The sequence below is a fragment of the Kogia breviceps genome, chromosome 20, assembly GCF_026419965.1.
Source record: "Kogia breviceps isolate mKogBre1 chromosome 20, mKogBre1 haplotype 1, whole genome shotgun sequence".
NCBI classification, from domain to species: domain Eukaryota; kingdom Metazoa; phylum Chordata; class Mammalia; order Artiodactyla; family Physeteridae; genus Kogia; species Kogia breviceps.
Window position 1 is genome coordinate 10,962,308 of NC_081329.1, and position 18,251 is coordinate 10,980,558.

An 18,251-nucleotide genomic window follows, 5' to 3' on the forward strand; every position below is an offset into this window, starting at 1 on the left:
AAAATAAGAATAAAAATGAATTAGAAAAGTTGGAAAAAAATGCAAAATGCAAGGCCCAGTATTAGAGTCAACAGACATACAATAACTGTAGGAAATCGCTGTAAACATTTCAAAATGTTTACTCTTGATATCTGTACTTATTGTCACAGACACGTAACAGAGTTCACGGACCGGCGCTGGTCTGCAGACCACACTTTGAGTCCTGCTGATGTAGAGGGCAGCCTGGCCAGAGGCCTGTACTGAGTGAACAGAAGCGTGGGAAGCAGGGTGGGTTCAGATCATCCAGGGCCATAAAAGCTTGGCTTTTATTCTGCAGGTACTGGCGAGCCAGAGAGTTCTTGAAAGGAAGCACCTGAGCACAGCCCTGTTGCTGTGCTTACTTAGGCCACATTGTGTCTGAGGGATTAGCAATGAGGATAAACTGCCGACAAGGACCCGAGAGGGGTGGGGATGGGGAGGCGCTGGGTAAACTAGAACAGAAACTCTATCGCACTTCTGGAGAAGTCACTTCATACCACTAATAAACTACTTAAAGGAGGTAAGAAATAAAGATGGCTACTTTTTTTAAAGCTTAAATTAAAAAAAACAAAAAAAAATCATTAAATTCTGAAAAATAACCCACCTAATATACTTTCAGAAACCACACAGATTGAAGATCCAAGGAAACAATGGAGGGGGGAACAGGAGAAGATGCTCAAGGACTATCTGTCCGTGGCTCAGGACGCCCTAAGGACGCAGAAGGAACTGTACCACGTGAAGGAGCAAAGACTGGCCCTGGCCCTGGATGAGTACGTCCGGTTAAACGACGCCTACAAGGAAAAGTCGGGCTCTCGCACCAGCTGTAAGTACAGCGTGGCTGTTCAGACCTGAGAAATGGGGAGCAAGTCGTAGGTAACAGAAGGCCACTTGGGTTTCTGTGGGACTTTGTTCTGAGTCCTGTTCCTTCCCGGGCAGGAAGAGTCCCTCAGAGCCACGTGAGGCTGAAGGCACACATCAGATTTCTCAGTGAAACCCCTCGACCCCATTCCAGATAAAGGTCTCCTCACTGGGGGATTAATGTTTACCTTTTCAGATCAGGGCAAATAATTTGGCCCTTTGTGCTACTCTTGTACAATGTTTGCAGTGGGACTAAACTAAAACTGGAGCTATTAACTAGAATGAAGTTTCTGTTGAACACCTGAGTTGAGCGACCTCTCTCTCATCTCAGAAATTGATAACCTGGAGCTGGCCTTGTTTAAAGAAGCATCTGTGATGGGCCCAGAAGTTCTACTTAAATTACAAGTTTCTGGATAATGCAAAGCTCTGATAAACTGGGTCTGCAATAAGATTCTAAGATTTTATCCATAGATAAAAAATTCAGAGGAAAATGAGGCACTGGGGTCTTTATAACATTCCTTTTTCTTGAAAAAAATTATAAAGGTTTGAAGATGACTTTTTATATTTAGGTGTCTGATGAATGACAGTAAAGGAGTTATAAAGTTAAGTAAGTATCCACAGAAGCATGTAAATCTTGTTGTTTTTAGAGTTTGTAAATTCCAAGTTGACAACTAGTTATGCACCTTGTACAAGTTACTTTTTTTTTTTTCTTTCTTCCCTCTGAAAGTATTCTCAGGATCTTCATCCAGTACTAAGTATGACCCCGATATCTTAAAAGCTGAGATCTCCACTACGCGATTAAGGGTAAGACTTTTTTTATCGTGGTTTCTTCGTGGAACGTATGCCTAGAATCTGGAAGGGACCTTTGTGGTCATTTGCCCTCTCCATTCGATGCAGGAACCCTTTCAGGTATCCTCCATGGGGAGTCTTTCTGCTTTTGTTAGAACGTGCGAGTGATTGAGATTGTTCTTTCCATTGAGAGAGAGGGTGTTCCTTTCCTGGGCAGCTTTATTACCTGCAGTTAGTATACTGCATCAAAATCTGAGTCTGGAAAACTTACTTTTCCTTATTGTGCTGATATACGCGTCCAGAGTTGAGCCCGGTTGCTCTTTCATCCGACAACCTGATATTTCAAGATGCCCACGGTTCACATCACCACGTCACTTCCTTTTCTAGGTCAGATTCTCCTAGCGCCCCACACTTCCTCGTGGGTTGTGTGCTGATCTTTACCCCAAATCTTTTTGACCACACTGCTGTTAAGGTCACAGCTCGTCTACCCTTGAATTTTGGAGGCTTACAGACTGTTCACCAAGTAAACAAACTCATGCAGCCAATACACAGGTCGTGAAGGAGATTATTGCCCTGACCCCGGAAGCCCCCATGGTATCCCCTCATCATCACCCTTCTCCCTAAAGGTGACACTAGGTGACCTTTATTGGCAATACTCTTAAGGTGATTTTCTGCCCGCTTTGAACTTTGTGAAACTGGAATGCTACCCCATGGATTACCGATGGCTCCTTTTGTTCAACGTTTGGAGATTCATCTACATTCACTTTTATTGATGTAAAGCAGTCCACTTTCGTATAGATACCATGAATTCTTTATTTATTCTACGGTCGATGTACATTAGAGTTTATTCGAATTGCTGGTGATTAAAAATTATGCCTTGGTGTACGTGTCTACTACACATGTCTTTGGGTGCACGGATGTACACATTTTTATTGGTTATGCACCTAGGAGTGGAATTGCGGTGTCCAAAAATATACATAGCTTCAACTCGAGCAGATACTGACACACGGTTTTGGGCCTTGTTACTTTCTAATATCTGCCCTTAAAGCTCTAAATTACTTTCTGCGCATGGCTTTTGCCTACATCCCATAGGTTTTGAATTGTGTATTTTTATTATCAATCAGTTCAAAATATTTTCTAATTTCTTTATGATTTCTCTTATGAGTGTATTACTTAATTTTTAAACAGGTTGGGATTTTCTTATCTTTTATTATTGGTTTCAACTTAATTCCACTGTGTATTTTTTCAGTTCTAAAGTTTCTATTTATTTTTTGTTTCTGGTTACTTGCCCAAATTCTGCATGTTGATGTAATAATTTTTGTGAACGAAATAATCACAGTTATTTGAAAATTCTATGTCTTAATTAGTATAATATCTAGATTTCCTGTATGTTGGATTCTTCGGTCTGTTTTTTTCTCTTGATTTTTGGTCTATATTTGACATCTCACAGCTGCTTACTTTTAATTAAGAGCCATATATTATTATGTATGAAAGAGAATAAAGATCACTTGAGGTTTGGGGTGATCTTGTTATCCTTCAAAGAGGATTTAGTCTTTCTTCGTATAGGCGGTTAGTCCACGGGGTAGATAGTTTTAATTCAGTCAGGGTTTGAGTTTTCTGAATTCTGGGCTTCATTCATTTTCTCAGAGTGGGTCCATTTCCAGTCCACCCTTTCTCTTAGGGCGGAGCTTTCCAGAATCCCAGTTGAACTCCTGAGCTGTTTCCTGAGGGTCCCTTGGCCGGATTGAGGCTGGACTCCAGTCTCTCCCCGAAGCCTCTCAGCTCTCTGGCACAGCCAGTGCTTTCTGTGTGTCAGGCTCTCTCAGTCACTACATTCTCCCAGCTTTTCACCTTCCCTGCACATATGCAAATGCCTCAAAAGGCAAAACAGTGCCAAGTTTGGATCTTGACTTTGGGCTTCCCTTATTTGCCTTAGTCGTTCGCCAGTGTCTTCAAATAGATGTTCTTTTTTGTTTTGTTTTACCTCACAACTTCTCTGTCGTTCTCAGGAAAAGAGTGTGAAAAAGTTCGTCTATACTTTCTGGAAGCAATCCTCTCTTCAGGCTGGATTTCTGGGTTTCATTTATGGAAGTCGTTGTTAGAAGTGTTCTTTCCTACCATAAGCAACCCTTACCCTGTCAATCCACCTTTATTTCTCTGTACGTTCCTTACGAATCTCATGGGCTGGTTTGTGGGATCCTTGCTGCCCCATGTCTACCGTGAGTATACATCTCTGTGATCTGCTAGGCAGATACCTTATCTTAAAAAGGGGGGTGGAGAATGAAGGTCTTTTGTCAAAACTTACTCTTGCTAAACTTCAGTATTCCCTTGAGCTGTGCACTTCTCAAGAAGTTATTACTTATTATTACTGCCCTTTGAAATTTTAAACATTTTTCACAGTTCTTTTCTTTGTAAGACATATTGTAAATGGAATACCTCCACAGGCTGTCATAATCTGTCCATTTAAATGCTATTTTAGGAAAGATGCAAACTAAGCGAGGGGTTTAAAATCAAAAGTACCTATAGGATATCTCACACAAATAACTGTTAGAAGGAAATGGAGCCCCGTCTCACTGGGGGAGATCCCAGAAGATCCCAAGTAGTGCTGTCCCCCGGACATGTCTCCTAGTGCAGCAGAATCCCTCAGATAAAGCTTAGTTTGTGCCAGGCTTAATGTGCTCTTAATATCAGAAGCCTGTGTTTCATGTCTACGGCATCACTGTGGGGCCACAAAGGTGAGTCAGGAAGGAGTGCCTTCCCCAGGAAGGCGCTTCCCTCAAGAAGGGGTAGAAGACATTCATAATAACTGTAGTGAAAGATGAGAGCATCTCTTCCATTAGCGAATAGGCGCTCGTTTAACACTTCCTGTCAGTGCAAATGCCTTTTTATAGAAACACTTCCTTAGCGCATTGGCCCTTGTGGTCCCTGCATCGGCAGGCGGACTCTCAACCTCTGCACCACCAGGGAAGCCCTCGTGGATTTTGATAACCTAGTTTTCCTTGGCTTGCCTATCCTGTAGCATCCCTGTATATCTAGTCCTTTTCACAGAGTAATGCTGCAGAAATAGTAACTCATGAATTAGCTAACTCTTCATTGCTTTGGTGTCTCAGGGGACCTGCCTGCATTTGGGGTCATAGTAACAATTTTTCAGATGAAGCCAAGCACTGGCCTCATACTTCATTATTTTAATGTAACAATATTAGTAGGTGTGCTTCATTTGTTTTATTGAATTACAGCAAATGGGTCAAGTATTTGAGAATCGGGTATTTAGGAACATCTGTCTAAAGCATCCATTTTGTATTATTTTATATTATGGTCATAGGCATTAGTGATCATTGGGCTCTAGTTTCCTCCTCGGGCTAATGGGATAACGGTATTCCCAGGCATCTTATTCCTAGTTGTTGAAATGGAGAAATGAATAAATTAATGCTCTTTTAATAATACACTCATAACTTTCAGAGGTGGGTGTTTAATTTCCTGAGAAAATCTATTTTTTCAGGAAGAGGAATGTAAAAAATTTTACGCCAAAATTTATTATTTCATTCGTTCATTATAGATACTTAGGATAAAGAATGGTGTATCTTATACAAACTCAACCTTCAATTCAATTGATATTTTAAAAAATTTATATCCCAGATTACAAATAGGTGAGATGTGGTGAAAATTGGATGTAGAAAATTTTTGCTGACTTTTGATTAAGTTTTTACTCTTGTTTATCAAACTGGAATAAAATGTTGGAAATGTAAAAGTATAAATTTCTTCAGAAATACAAATGTATTTGAGAAATTTATTGAGCCCGCAGCATATGATCTGATGTAACTTTTAATTTTGTCAAAAAGGAAACAAACGCTCCTTTGATTAAATTATTTGCTCTCCACGCCAAATACATGGCTGGTTAGTGGGCATTGCTGTTGGTAACAGGGTGCTGTCTTTATTCTCAGATATATTTATCCCCACATTGTTAATATGAACTCACTTTGAATAATTTTTAGCAATGGTGATGGACTTAGAAAAGCCATCCACAGTCTCACCTGTTTGCAGTCTTGGGCACAGATTTTAAAAGAACGGCAGTTGAATGTAAGGGTTAGTTTGTAACTGTGAATGGAGTTAGCTCATGTGGACATCAAACTATGACACTTTAACCAGTGATGTAACTAACATACAAAACTCATAGCAGTGTGCTTCAGATGAAAAGAAATATGCCTTCTGAGGATGCAAATTGCTACAAATAAGGATCATCTCTTGATTAGACATGAGTGATGTCTTTATACTTAGCTTACATCCCAAGTTCTTTCAGCTCCAGTTTCCTGATCTCAGGGTTTTGAAGGAGATAGAGCAATACTGATTTGCAGTAGCAAACTGTACGTCAGAAATGGTTATTCTTTTAAGATGTCCAGAAATGAATTTATGTTGTAGTTGGTGTTGGGTTTGAAAATAGTACAACAGTCTTCGTGAGGTTTGAATGAAATGAAGAATGATGTGACTTGATTCACCTTCACTAAAGAAAAGAAGCAAGACTGAAAGAGAAAATGGGAGAGAGATACTCTACTTAATACAAGAACCGGTCTTATCTCTGTTAAGACATGCTAATAACTGGAAATGATTAAATTTCATAGCACGGTAGTGTTTTTTTTCAAAAAGTGTACTCAGTAGAGTGAAATTATAACACTTAATCACATTTATTGGTTTCATAATGTTTTGTTTCTCTCTTTCTTTCTCTCTCATGATTTTGGTCTCCTTTTCTAGCTTTGAAGGGTACCATACTGCAGGCTAAATAATTATACGTCAAAAGAAATTCTTCATCAAAATTGTGTTGCTGGGGGAGGGGGTATTTAGTTTCTCCTCACTTGGGCGAACTACTGTCTCAGTCTCTCTGGCCATGACTTCCAGACTTCTCCATCTTCACTCATAAACACCCTCACATCCGTAATGCTCATGGCATTTTACAAAATCAAATGCAATTAACTTCTTCTGTGAGAGAATGTACAGTCTAAGCAGACAGGAACAGGGAATAAGGAGTCCTAAAAATCAATTTTAAATGATTCTATGAAGCCTGCAATACTCATTTTCTCAGTTTTTTGAAGGACTGTGGGAGTTAAGCTCTGTGGAACTGTGTGAGATAAAGATATTATAATGAACACACTCAAACCAACACTTTGTTATATTTTGATACTTTTCCTTGACATAAACCCAATAAATACATTGACCTAATATGTTCATGTTAAATTTTGAGAGAATCAGCCTCTTGAGGCCATGACAATGAAGTTGTGAGAGGAAAAAAATAGCTATTTATTATTTATAATAATAATAATATAATAATAATAATAGCTATTATTATTTATTTATAGCTACATACATCTCTTATGAAGTTAAACATGCACTTAAAATGTTACCCAGCAATCCCACTTGTAGGTATTTACACAAGAGAAATGAAAGCATATACTCAGCCTTATTCTTACTAACCCAAACCTGGAAACAGCCTTCAGGTTCATCAGTGGATGAATAGATAAATAAATTGCGGTATATCAATAAAATGCAATCAAAAGGAACAAGCTGCTAATACTCATGATGCGGATGCATTTCACAAGCAATATGATAAGTGAGAGAAGCCAGTTATACTGGAGTGCTGCCATGTGTACGAAATGCTTGAAAAGGCATAAGTGACAGAAAGCAGGACAGTGTTTGCTAGGAGCCAGGTGGGGATGGACAACACGGGGCCGTGAAGAAATTGCCTTATTTATTGGTTCTAATAATTACTCATTGAAGTCTTTTCCCCCCACATAGAAAATGATCACTTATTCACTTTTATTGCTGTTATAATTTATTATAAAGTATTTATAATGAAATTCACCAAATTTAAAAGTACAATAGGATGATTTTAGACAAATATATATTTTTTTGAAGTTGATTTCAGTCACCCTCTTTTCTCTGTATGTAACTATTCATAAAAACCGGGTTGTTTATAGAGGTCTTCATCTGACTTTTGTATCTTTTATCCTGATGGTAGACTTGAACAAAATTTTTGGCCCGTATAAATCGCTAATTAGATGTAGAGATTACAAGATCTAGTTTTTTTTTTTTTTCTTAGTGGGGAGTAGAATTCATCATGGTTGGTATTACATTATCTCCCTCAGGCATATAATGTCCCATTTTTCTTTTTTATTATAGTAGTAGTCATTCATCATCATCATCTAGGTTATTTCATTAAGGATTACAAAATGATGATAGTCTAATTATATTATTCCTTATTTGTTTATTTGTTGGGATACTTCCATAAAGTGAAATTCCACACCCCCCAACTGCTACTTGTTATTTTCTTACCCTCAGCTCATATTGGAAAGATGAATAAATATTAGATTATTTTCCTTTAAAAAAAAAAACAATTTTCAAATGATGAGCTATGTCCTAGCATCTGTTAGAGGTGACCAACAGAGTTGAGTTTGTTTGTTTAAGTATCACTGTGTGATCACGAATTTAAAATTATTGATATGTCATTGCAATTATTATTCTTATTGAACCTCACAGCATCCTGTCTTGTGCATGTAGGAGCCTTTTTATATTGGCTCCTGAGGCTTTTGATCCCAATATTCTGATACTTTCTTTCTCTTTGGTCTGGAAAGATGTTCTTGATTTTTTTGTATAAGGTCTGGAATCAAACATTTCTCCAAGAAGCTCTGATTCTTTTTAGTGAGAAGTGGTATTTAGAGACCACAATCTATATGCATGAGTGTTTATTACAGTTGGGTTGGCAATTGTATATAGGTCTTTATCTTAATATATTTAAAATACTTAAATCTCCAGTAATTACAAAAGTGTGATATTGACACAAAAATGGAAGATCAGTGTAACTGAACATTGAAGAATATGCAGAAACACCTTGTCGAACTTAAAATGTGATAAAAGTGGCACTCCGTATCATTAAGGAAAAAATGGATTATTCAGTGAATGCTTGGGACACATCTTGGCCCATTTTAAAAGAAATGAAAGTGAATCTGTACCTTTTTCCTTTAATTCCAGATGGATCAGCAATTTAAATGTGAGAAGTTCAATCATAAACTCAATTAAATTAGCCACAGACATTTAAAGCAATAACAGAGCACTAAAACTTGCTTTTCCCTATAAGAGAATTTACCACGCTGGGTTAACGTCACCTTCCATAGTCTTCTCTTCATGGTCTCATGGAGACAAAGCCCAAATGCGTAAAACTGGGACCCAAAGGACCAAACCCTCGGTGTGAGGGGAGCTAGGATTAAACTCCTCCAACCCTGCCACCCCAACATGCCTGCCACTGCCATCACCTGCCAGAAAGCAGTAGGAAAAGTGACCTGTTTGGAGAAACAATGAGAAACCATTCTGACCTCTGAACGTATCACCATCTGACACACCTTATATGGGTTTGCAGGCTGAGTTCACACTTACCTGGAAGGTCTGAGAAACTGCAAGCTACACACTTAATTCCAGCTGTGGCAGGTCTAGGCAGTGGCAGGTGGCTGTGCTGCCCGTTGCCTGGAAGTGCATATCCTCTCCGGAGGAACACACCTGCACCTGTGCCTTCCACAGGTAGAGCTCTAAGGGTACAAACTCATAGCCAAAACTCACAAATTTACACAGAAACAAGGTCACATCAGTAAGAACCCGCAGAAAAAAACAGACAATAGAATCAGGTCTTCAAATGCTTCAGATTTTGTTGATTTTAGGTACAGAGTGTAAAATATGGGTGTTTAATATGTCAAGAAATAAAAAAGGAATTGAAAAATATGAGTAAGAAAGATACTATGACTGTGAAATGACCAAGGATATATGGGAAAAGAACTAAGTAGAACTTCTGTAAATTAATCATATAATGGTTAAAATTCAAAGCTGCCAGAGGAAAAATAGATTATTTGCAAAGGTCTGACAGAGCAATACACCTGACTATTCCATAGTGATGATGGAAGGAAGATGATAATGTAATACTTTCAGTGCTCTAAGAGAAAATAACCATCAACCAGAATTTTATACACAGGAAAACATCTTTCATGCATATGAATGAGATAAACATGTTTTCAGACAAAATTTGAAAGTAACTAATGGCGCCAGAAGTTCTTCACCATTGGAAATACTAAAGAAAGCAGGAAAAGAGAGAAGAGAATAGAATAGGCAAGCCAATGAAAAGTTTAATGTAAGATGGGTAAATTAAACCCAAATAATTAGAAAGAAGTGTAATTGGATTACGTGTTCTAGTTTAAAAGACAAAGATTTACAGACTGGTTTTGGAAAGAAAAGTCTACCTATATGATGCTTATAAGAGACACCAGAAACAAAGATACAGAAGAGTTAAAAATAAAAGAATGGGGCTTCCCTGGTGGCGCAGTGGTTGAGAATCTGCCTGCTAATGCAGGGGACATGGGTTCGAGACCTGGTCTGGGAGGATCCCACATGCCGAGGAGCAGCTGGGCCCGTGAGCCACAACTGCTGAGCCTGCGCGTCTGGAGCATGTGCTCCGCAACAAGAGAGGCCGCAATAGTGAAGAGGCCCGTGCACCGCCAAGAAGAGTGGCCCCCGCTTGCCGCAACTAGAGAAAGCCCTCGCACAGAAACAAAGACCCAACACAGCCAAAAATAAATATAAAAATAAAATAAAATAAAAGGATGGGTAAAAAAGATGCAACAATCAGGGACTTCCCTGGTGGCGCAGTGGTTGAGAGTCGGCCTGCTGATTCAGGGGACACGGGCTCGTGCCCCGGTCCAGGAAGATCCCACATGCCGCGAAGAGGCTGGGCCCGTGAGCCATGGCCGCTGAGCCTGCGTGTCCGGAGCCTGTGCTCCGCAACGGGAGAGGCCACAACAGTGAGAGGCCCGCGTACCGCAAAAAAAAAAAAAAAAGATGCAACAATCAAATTCTAATCAGAATAAAGCCAGTATGGGGACTTCCTTCGTGGTCCATTGGGTGGGACTCCGTGCTCCCAATGCAGTGGTCCTGGGTTCGATCCCTGGTCAGGGAACTAGATCCCGCATGCGTGCTGCAACTAAGAGTTCACGTGCTGCAACTAAAGGTCTCGCATGCCTCAACGAAGATTCCGCGTGCCACAACTATGACCTGGTGCAGCCAAATTTAAAAAAAAAAAAAAAAGAATAAAGCTAATATAGCTTTGTTAATTTTGGAATAGGTAGATTATAAGGCAAAATGCTTCACTAAGAAGAAAAAAGAGGGCCACGAATCTGTTAAAATATGGGCCCCCAAGTATAATTGAGCACAGTTACTTACAACAACGCCATGTTGAGTAAATGAAGGTAGACATAAAATAATACATACTGTATGATTCCATTTATATAAAGTTCAACAAAGGCAAAACCACTTACAGGGTTGCAAGTCAGGATAGTGGTTACTTTGGGGAGAAAGAAAGGGTTAGTAATTTGGTGGGGCACAGGAATGGCTTCTGGGACTTCTTGACCTTTTGACCTTCCCATGGGTGTTTTACCATTCATTTATTGAATGGTCTACTTAAGATTCCTTTTTTCTTTTTTGTATGTATGCTATACTCCTAAGTTTAAAAAACTTAGAGTGTACTTAATTTGTAGGAGAACCATACACTTCTGAATAATAATGGGTGCTCTTTGATAAAATTAATGAGTAAAACGTTGAGAAAAGGGATATCTGTGTAGCCTCAAAGTATCTCCCCACAAATATGGATTACTTAACTCTGGTGATTTTAACATGTCCACTAATCTTTGATACTCCTCTCTTCTTGAGTATGGGCTGGACTGGTGATTATCTTCTAACAGGTAGAGTTTGGAAAGGAAAAAAGAGCAAACTTAAAGTGAAGAAATCTAGGGATTTGCTCCCATAACTAAGTGATTAAGTTTAACATCACCATGATGTCAGGTCGATAGCATGTACCCCGATGTCATTCGATGAGAAGGACACATCACCTCTGTCATATTCTTCCTCCCAATCTATAACCTCAGTCTAATGATGCGAAAGCATCTAGCAAACCCAAGGTACACTTCATGAAACATCTAACCTATTCAGAAGCGCACAGGTCATTAAAGATGAGAAAAGACTGAAGGAGTGTCACAGATTGGAGGAGTCTAGGGAGACATGACAAGTAAAGACAACATGGTCGGATCCTGGGGGATCCAAGTAAAGTCTGTAGTTTAGCTGATACCGTTAGTAGTGTCAGAAGAGAATTGGAGAAAAACTTTAGCCTTGCATGCATATACTAGAAAATAAGAAAGTCTTAAAATTAATGAGCAGTGAATTCAATCTAAGAACAACAGAATAAATCTGAAGACAGTTGAAATAAAATTAAGGGAAGATATTATTTAAATAATAAACATGGCTATAATAGAGGAGATCAACAAAAGCATAAGTTAGTTCTTTGAAAGACTAATAGAATTGACAGATGTCTGTCAGGATTGATAAGAGAGAAAAGAAACAAGTAAAAATATACAAGGAATGACGAGATAAAACTCTAGATGCTTAAGAAATAAGAGGACATTTTGAGTAAATTTATACTCTTACATTTTAATTTTGAGATGAGATAAATAAGTTCTTACTAAGATATCATTGACCAAAAATGACTCCAGATGAAAAGAAAGCATCTGGCCAGCCCTGTTACTATCAGTGAAATTCCAGAGACACCCTGAAGATTAGGCTCATACAACCAAATTCTGACAAGGTAATATGAGTGAAAAAATAAGCCAGCCATATTCATAAGCTTAGATACAAAAATCCTAAGCAAAATGTTGGTAAACCAGATTCAGGAACATTTAAAAATAGTTTGTCAGGACCAAGTTGGGCTTATCCTAGATATGTACAGTCTAGGATTTGAAAATGAATTATTTACTACACTAACAGAGTAAACAGAAATCATTAATCATTCCAGTTGATACAGAGAAAGCATTTTGATAAATTCAGCTTCTAGTCATGGTTTGTTTTTTTAAAAAATCAATCTAACTAAAAATAATTGCTGTATAACAGGGCATGAGAGATGAAGAAGGAGAGCTGGTTGTAGTTTTGTATAGAGTATTTAGGGTAAGTCTCATTGAGAAGGTGACATTTGAGCAGAGGCTAGACAGAGGTGGTGAAGTTAGGTGAGGAAGATCCGGTGTGAAGGTCCAGATGTTAGAGAAGGTCTGGGATCTTCAAAGAACAATAAGAAGTCAAACGTGGCCACAATATATGGAGAGAGAAAGTGAGAGCAGTAAGAGAGGTAAAGGTCCAGATGTTAGAGAAGGTCTGGGATCTTCAAAGAACAATATGAAGTCAAATGTGGCCACAATATATGGAGAGAGAAAGTGAGAGCAGGAAGAGAGGAGGTGAGAGAGGTAACCTAGACAATGAGATGAAGACAGAATTCATAGGCCTTGGGGTCCACTGTAGACTTTGGATGTTAATCTGAAATAGGAAGCCATTTGACCAGGTGTTTATCATTTGTATTAATATTTGTTTTGCTAGTTTAATTGATATATAATGATAACATGATTTTCAATTTTGCCTTTGTTAAGAGGTGATTTTTGTGTGTGTGTGACCTTTTCTATTTCTGTTTGCCAATTTATTTTTTGAATTTAACAGCTTTTTGAGAATTAATTCCCATACCACACAGTTCACCTGTTTAAAATGTACACTTCAGTGGGTTTTAGTATATTTATTGTTGTATGCTCATCATCACAATCTAGTTTAAGAACATTTTTGTGTCCCCTAAAGGGAACCCTGTTCTCCATTAGCTGTCACTGCCCATTCTATACACCCATATCCTCTATCCGCAAAGCCCAAGCAACCACTATTTATTGTCTGTCTCTCTAGATTTGCCTATTCTGTTATACATTTTGTATAAATGGAATCATACAATATGTGGTCTTTTGTGAGCTTCTTTCACTTGACATACTGCTTTCAAGGTGCATCCATGTTGTGGCATGTGTCAGTACTTCATTTCTTTTCATTGCTAAATAATACTCCACTGGACAGATACGTCACATTTCATTTATTCATTCACCAGTTGGTGGGTATTTGGGTTGTTTCCACTTTTGAGTGATGATAAATAGAACCGCTACAAACGTTCCTGCACAGGTGTTTATGTGGATTTAAGTTCTCATGTCTCTTGGGTTTATGCCTAGACCAAACTCTTAAAACCAGAAACAATCGGAAATAATGTTGGGTTGGAAATAGTAGTATCTGTTTTCACTTATCATTATAATAGAATCAAACTTTTTCATCCTTAACAAAATGAAATGCACATTGATATTTGGCAGCTGAAAATCATTCAGGTAATCCACTCAGAAGACTCCCCAAAATAAAAGCAGTGGCTTTCAGCCAACTGTAGGTAAAGTAAATAATGTGGAAGAAAACACAGGTGTTAGCCTCCTTCATCATTGTCACCCAACATACAATAAAATCTCACATCACTTAAGCAGAGAAGAGTCTGAATTGTCAAAAGTTAAATTTACAGTGATCATTTTTGAAAGAAATTAAATGGGTTATGTCATCGCAGCCCAAATGATTTTAAATGGAGTGCTGTTTTATGTCCATGAGATACACTAATTGTTTTAATTCAGTTGTTCCAAGAGGGCTTGATAGTACCATTGTTTTTTTTTTTTTTTTTGTCAACTGTGTTTTCAAAGGTAGAGACAGGTTTCAGCCCAGTTACTATTGATTTTTGGATTTCTGTTGTTATTTTTCAATAAAAATGTTAGTCTTTTTGGTAAAAAGCTTTTGAGAGTGCTGTCAGAAGTCGAATTACATGTGGAATGAGCTGTCGGTTACTGATGGCTCCTGACATGATGATAGTCTGACACTAAAACTGAAATGTCTTTACTGGACACTGTGAGCGAGCTTGTTGCTATGCATGAATATTAAAGCACCTTCAAGTTCCTCCTCTCTGAGGGCAGCCCTCCTCCCCGGGCCTAAGTAGTCCTCTCCTCCTTGGGGTTCCAGTAACATTGTTTGTACCTCTCTTTTAGTTATGAATTGGGCCTTGCAACACAATTCTTTCTATTTCCTTCTCCCTAATAAAATGTAAGTGCCTCAGGGCACAAACTGTTAAGCCTTCAGATAAACGTAACAGATAAATTATTGAACGTTACTGTATCCAAAATATTGTGCCTCATGGTCTACAAATGTGTCACAACAGCCCTTGTCCTTGTCGTTTGGTTCCTCACAGGGCCTTGTGTCCCCCCGTCCCCCCCCCCCCCCGTTTACTTTTATCCCGTCTGTTCCACGATGCTCTCAGTTTTCCTCTGACTCCTCTGGCCTCTGCTTCGCAATGTACTTTGTCTCTTTCCCTCGTTGACCTGTGAGCTTTGCAGATGCCCAAGGCGTTCCTGAGCTGCCTTCCCTTCTCCGTACACACTCTCTAGTTGATCTCATTTACTCCCGTGCATTTAAAATAGCATCCTTATGTCAGTGACTCTTTATTTTATATCTCTAGTCTAGACACTTCAAGTCCACGTATTCCAATTGCCTTGAAGTGCCATGGGTGTCAGAAAAATAAATGTCTTACAGAAAACCCTTTACCTTTCCCCCTCCCCAGGAAATCACCTTCACATACCCAGGATTTTGGAAGTGATCTTTGACACATCTTCTCCCTCACCCTCCACATTGAGTCCATCACCAGGTCCTGCTGATTCTACCTCTAAGATATATTTTTCCTGTAGCAGGGCCCGCATGCCAGGCAGGATGGCCCCTGTGAGCCCCTCTGGTCCGAGCACCATAGAGTGTCCACAGTGATCTTTTAGAATCATAAAGCAGCTCATGCTTTACAATCCGTCCTTGATTCTCATTGTTCTTAGGAGGAGATTCAGAAATCCTCAGCATGGCTTCAGGTTCTATGTAATCAGGCCTCCTTTTCCACGCTCACCTCATTCCACACACCACCTCTGTAATCCAGCAGTGGCAGCATTCTTTAAGTCCCAGAGACTTGCTGAGCTTCCCCTCCCACAGTTTAGGGTTTGTCCACAGGCTCTACCCTGTGGGGACCCCTTCTGTCAGTGAAGCCCACGAACCCTCTCATCTCCTCAACCCCTCGGACTAAATTAGGTCCTGTCCCCCTTTGAGATCGTGAAGTATCCCGTGCTTTTCTTTTATATCACCTACGGCAGTTGGAAAGATTTATTTCGTTGGACAATTATTTGCTCCATATCAGGCTCCCTCGTTGTCCTGTAAGACGCATAAGGGCAAAGATTTAGGTCCGTTTCATTCACACTTTCAGACCCAGGACTTGACACATTGTGCAGAATCAATAAATGTTTGTGGAATGGGTAGAATAAATAGGAAGTAAAAGTGCAAAACACATGGAAATACTATACAACAGGATGTGCTTAAAACCTAAGGCTCTAACTCACTAGATGGAAATAACTGACACCCATGAGAATACCTTCAGTTTGTGACGGAACCAGGCTTGTGCCATTTTCCTGACCTGCCCAATTTTAGTATTCTTATTGCCAAAGATAACAGGAAAAGAACAATTTTTATCAGTTTGACAACAAATATTCATTGATCCCCTGCTGTTCACCTGGTTTTATTTTACAAGCTTGGGATACAGCTGGGAGATGCTGCTAACTTTCCCATGGGGGGCAGACAGGAAACAAGTACAAAGACAATTTCAGCTCTTGGAAAATGCTGCGAACTAAACAAAACAGACCAGTGGCCTGGGTGCAGTGGCCAGAGAAGTGCTGTTCGCAAAGGTAGCGTGGAGCTGAGGCCGAGTGACAGGGAGTCAGCTAGTGAAGAGCTGAGAGAGGGGAGGGCCTTCGAGCCGGAGGGACAGCACGTGCCGAAGCCCTGAGGCTGGAACAGCCTGGCCTGTTTGGGGAGCGGAGGGGCGGCCAGGGTCCTGGAGAGTCAGGAAGGGAGGGCAAGTAGAGAGTCCGAGAGGCCCTGGCTGACCGGCCTGCCTCTTCCTGCGGTGGCTGTTTATCACAGAGCGGAGGCGGTCGTGATGTCCGGCTCATAGCAATGCTGCTACATCCGAGGATGAGAGGCAACTTGAGTAGTAACACACATCGCTGATAATCTGCCTTCCATAGAACTTAGGTCCAGGAGAAACTAGTCGAGTAAATGTCAAACTAGTGGCTGTGTTTATGGGTTTAATGGTTTACTAATAGATTACCTTGTTAAACCGTGTTGCTGATTATTTACAAACATTCATATTTACATTGATTTCTCACAAAAGGTTAAAAAGCTGAAGCGAGAACTGTCACAGATGAAGCAAGAATTGCTCTATAAAGAACAAGGCTTTGCAACCTTGAAACAGTGAGTATGCAAATACTGAAACTGACTCTGGAATAATCCAAAGCCCCTGAACCGATACAAAGAAAATAGAAGTATAGATTACATAAGAGTTTTCTCAAAGAGAAGTAAAATACAAAGTGCAAAGCTCTGCACCAAAAAAAAAAAAAAAAAAAAGCAATCAACTGAAAAACAAAACAAACAAACAAAAAAACTTGGGAAAGTCTACACACTTTGAATAGGTGTGAAATGTTCACTAATCTTTGGGGATCCAAGGAAACCAAAGTGAGAAACTTAGCTTCGTCTCTGGGCCCGTCAGCCTGCTCTCAGTTTGAGGCAGAGCCAGGAGATGGAGCCCAGGAAGGGCCTCCCCCTCCTCTCCGGAGGCTGGGCTCTGTGAGCCTGCGCCCGCCGAGCCCCGGGCTCAGGGCCTGTCCGCCTCTGGCAGCCCCAGGGGGACCTAATGCTGTCCGATCTCAGGGAGCAAGTCAGGGGTGTCTGCAGAGGAGCTGGGTGAGTGCCTCGGCTCCCGTGTTTCCTCTGCCCTTTCCTGCTCTGTGCTGAAGTCTGCTGGACCCTGGCTCCAGGTTGAGCTGGGTCAAATGAGAATGGAGGTGACGGAAGGTAGCAGCATCTGGAAATCCCTGTCCCGTTCCCAGCCCCTGGAAGCCCCTGCTCTTCTGCTGGCGAGGCCCAGCCTAACTGAACCCCAGCAGGCACACCGAGACCTTCCAGCTCCCACAGTGCCCTCCCCGGGGTCTCCGAGGCAGGGAAGCAGCGATGGTTCATCCAGCGCACAACCACGGGGGGGCGGGGGGGGTTGAAGACATCATCCCTTGAAAGGCGTCCAGCTGCTTTTCCCTTCCCTCCTCCTTGCCTCCCGTTTCAGTGGCCCCAGTAGCAATGCAGGATTCACAGGGGCTTCCCCGATCGGCGGGTCTCATGTTCTCCCTTAGCGGTACCCAAGGCAGCAGGGCGTTACCCCGTGAAAGATCCCACGTGTTCGCTGGCCAGGCCACATAGCTGATTGTTCTGTGTGTTTGGTTGGCGAGTTACATTTCGGGACCCCAGTCACTCCTCTTGACCACCAGCCACGTGACTTTCATCTCAGACATTTGGTTTACTGGATCAGTTTTGGTTTTGACACTCACCTCCTGTGATCATGGCCATGATATTCTTTCAGATGCTCCCATCCTGGTGCTTCTCTAACCTGACTGCATATTGGAATAATCTGAGGAGCTCTTAAAAATCCCTGTGTCTTGTCTCCACCCCAAGTCATATTCTGTGAGACCCTGATGTGGTTCTCAGGTCCAGCCCTGTTCAGAGCACCTCAGCTGGTTGGAGAACACCCCGAAAAACTCAGCAGACCTGGAATCACC

At 40.6% G+C, this 18,251-nt stretch overlaps 1 protein-coding gene across 2 annotated transcripts in view; it reads left to right on the forward strand.

Moving 5' to 3' along the window:
- Positions 1-18,251, forward strand: part of WWC2 (WW and C2 domain containing 2) — a 154,332-nt gene that overhangs the window by 85,980 nt on the left and 50,101 nt on the right. The window contains exons 1-4 of one of the 2 annotated variants that reach the window (XM_059049163.2): positions 760-841; positions 1,446-1,483; positions 1,604-1,680; positions 16,817-16,896. In XM_059049163.2, coding sequence (XP_058905146.1) covers positions 1,453-1,483; positions 1,604-1,680; positions 16,817-16,896 — 188 coding nt within the window. In that variant the 5' untranslated portion in view covers positions 760-841; positions 1,446-1,452. Of the gene's footprint in view, positions 1-637; positions 842-1,445; positions 1,484-1,603; positions 1,681-16,816; positions 16,897-18,251 lie in introns of those variants that run through there. The other variant, XM_059049161.2, reaches the window with a different exon arrangement.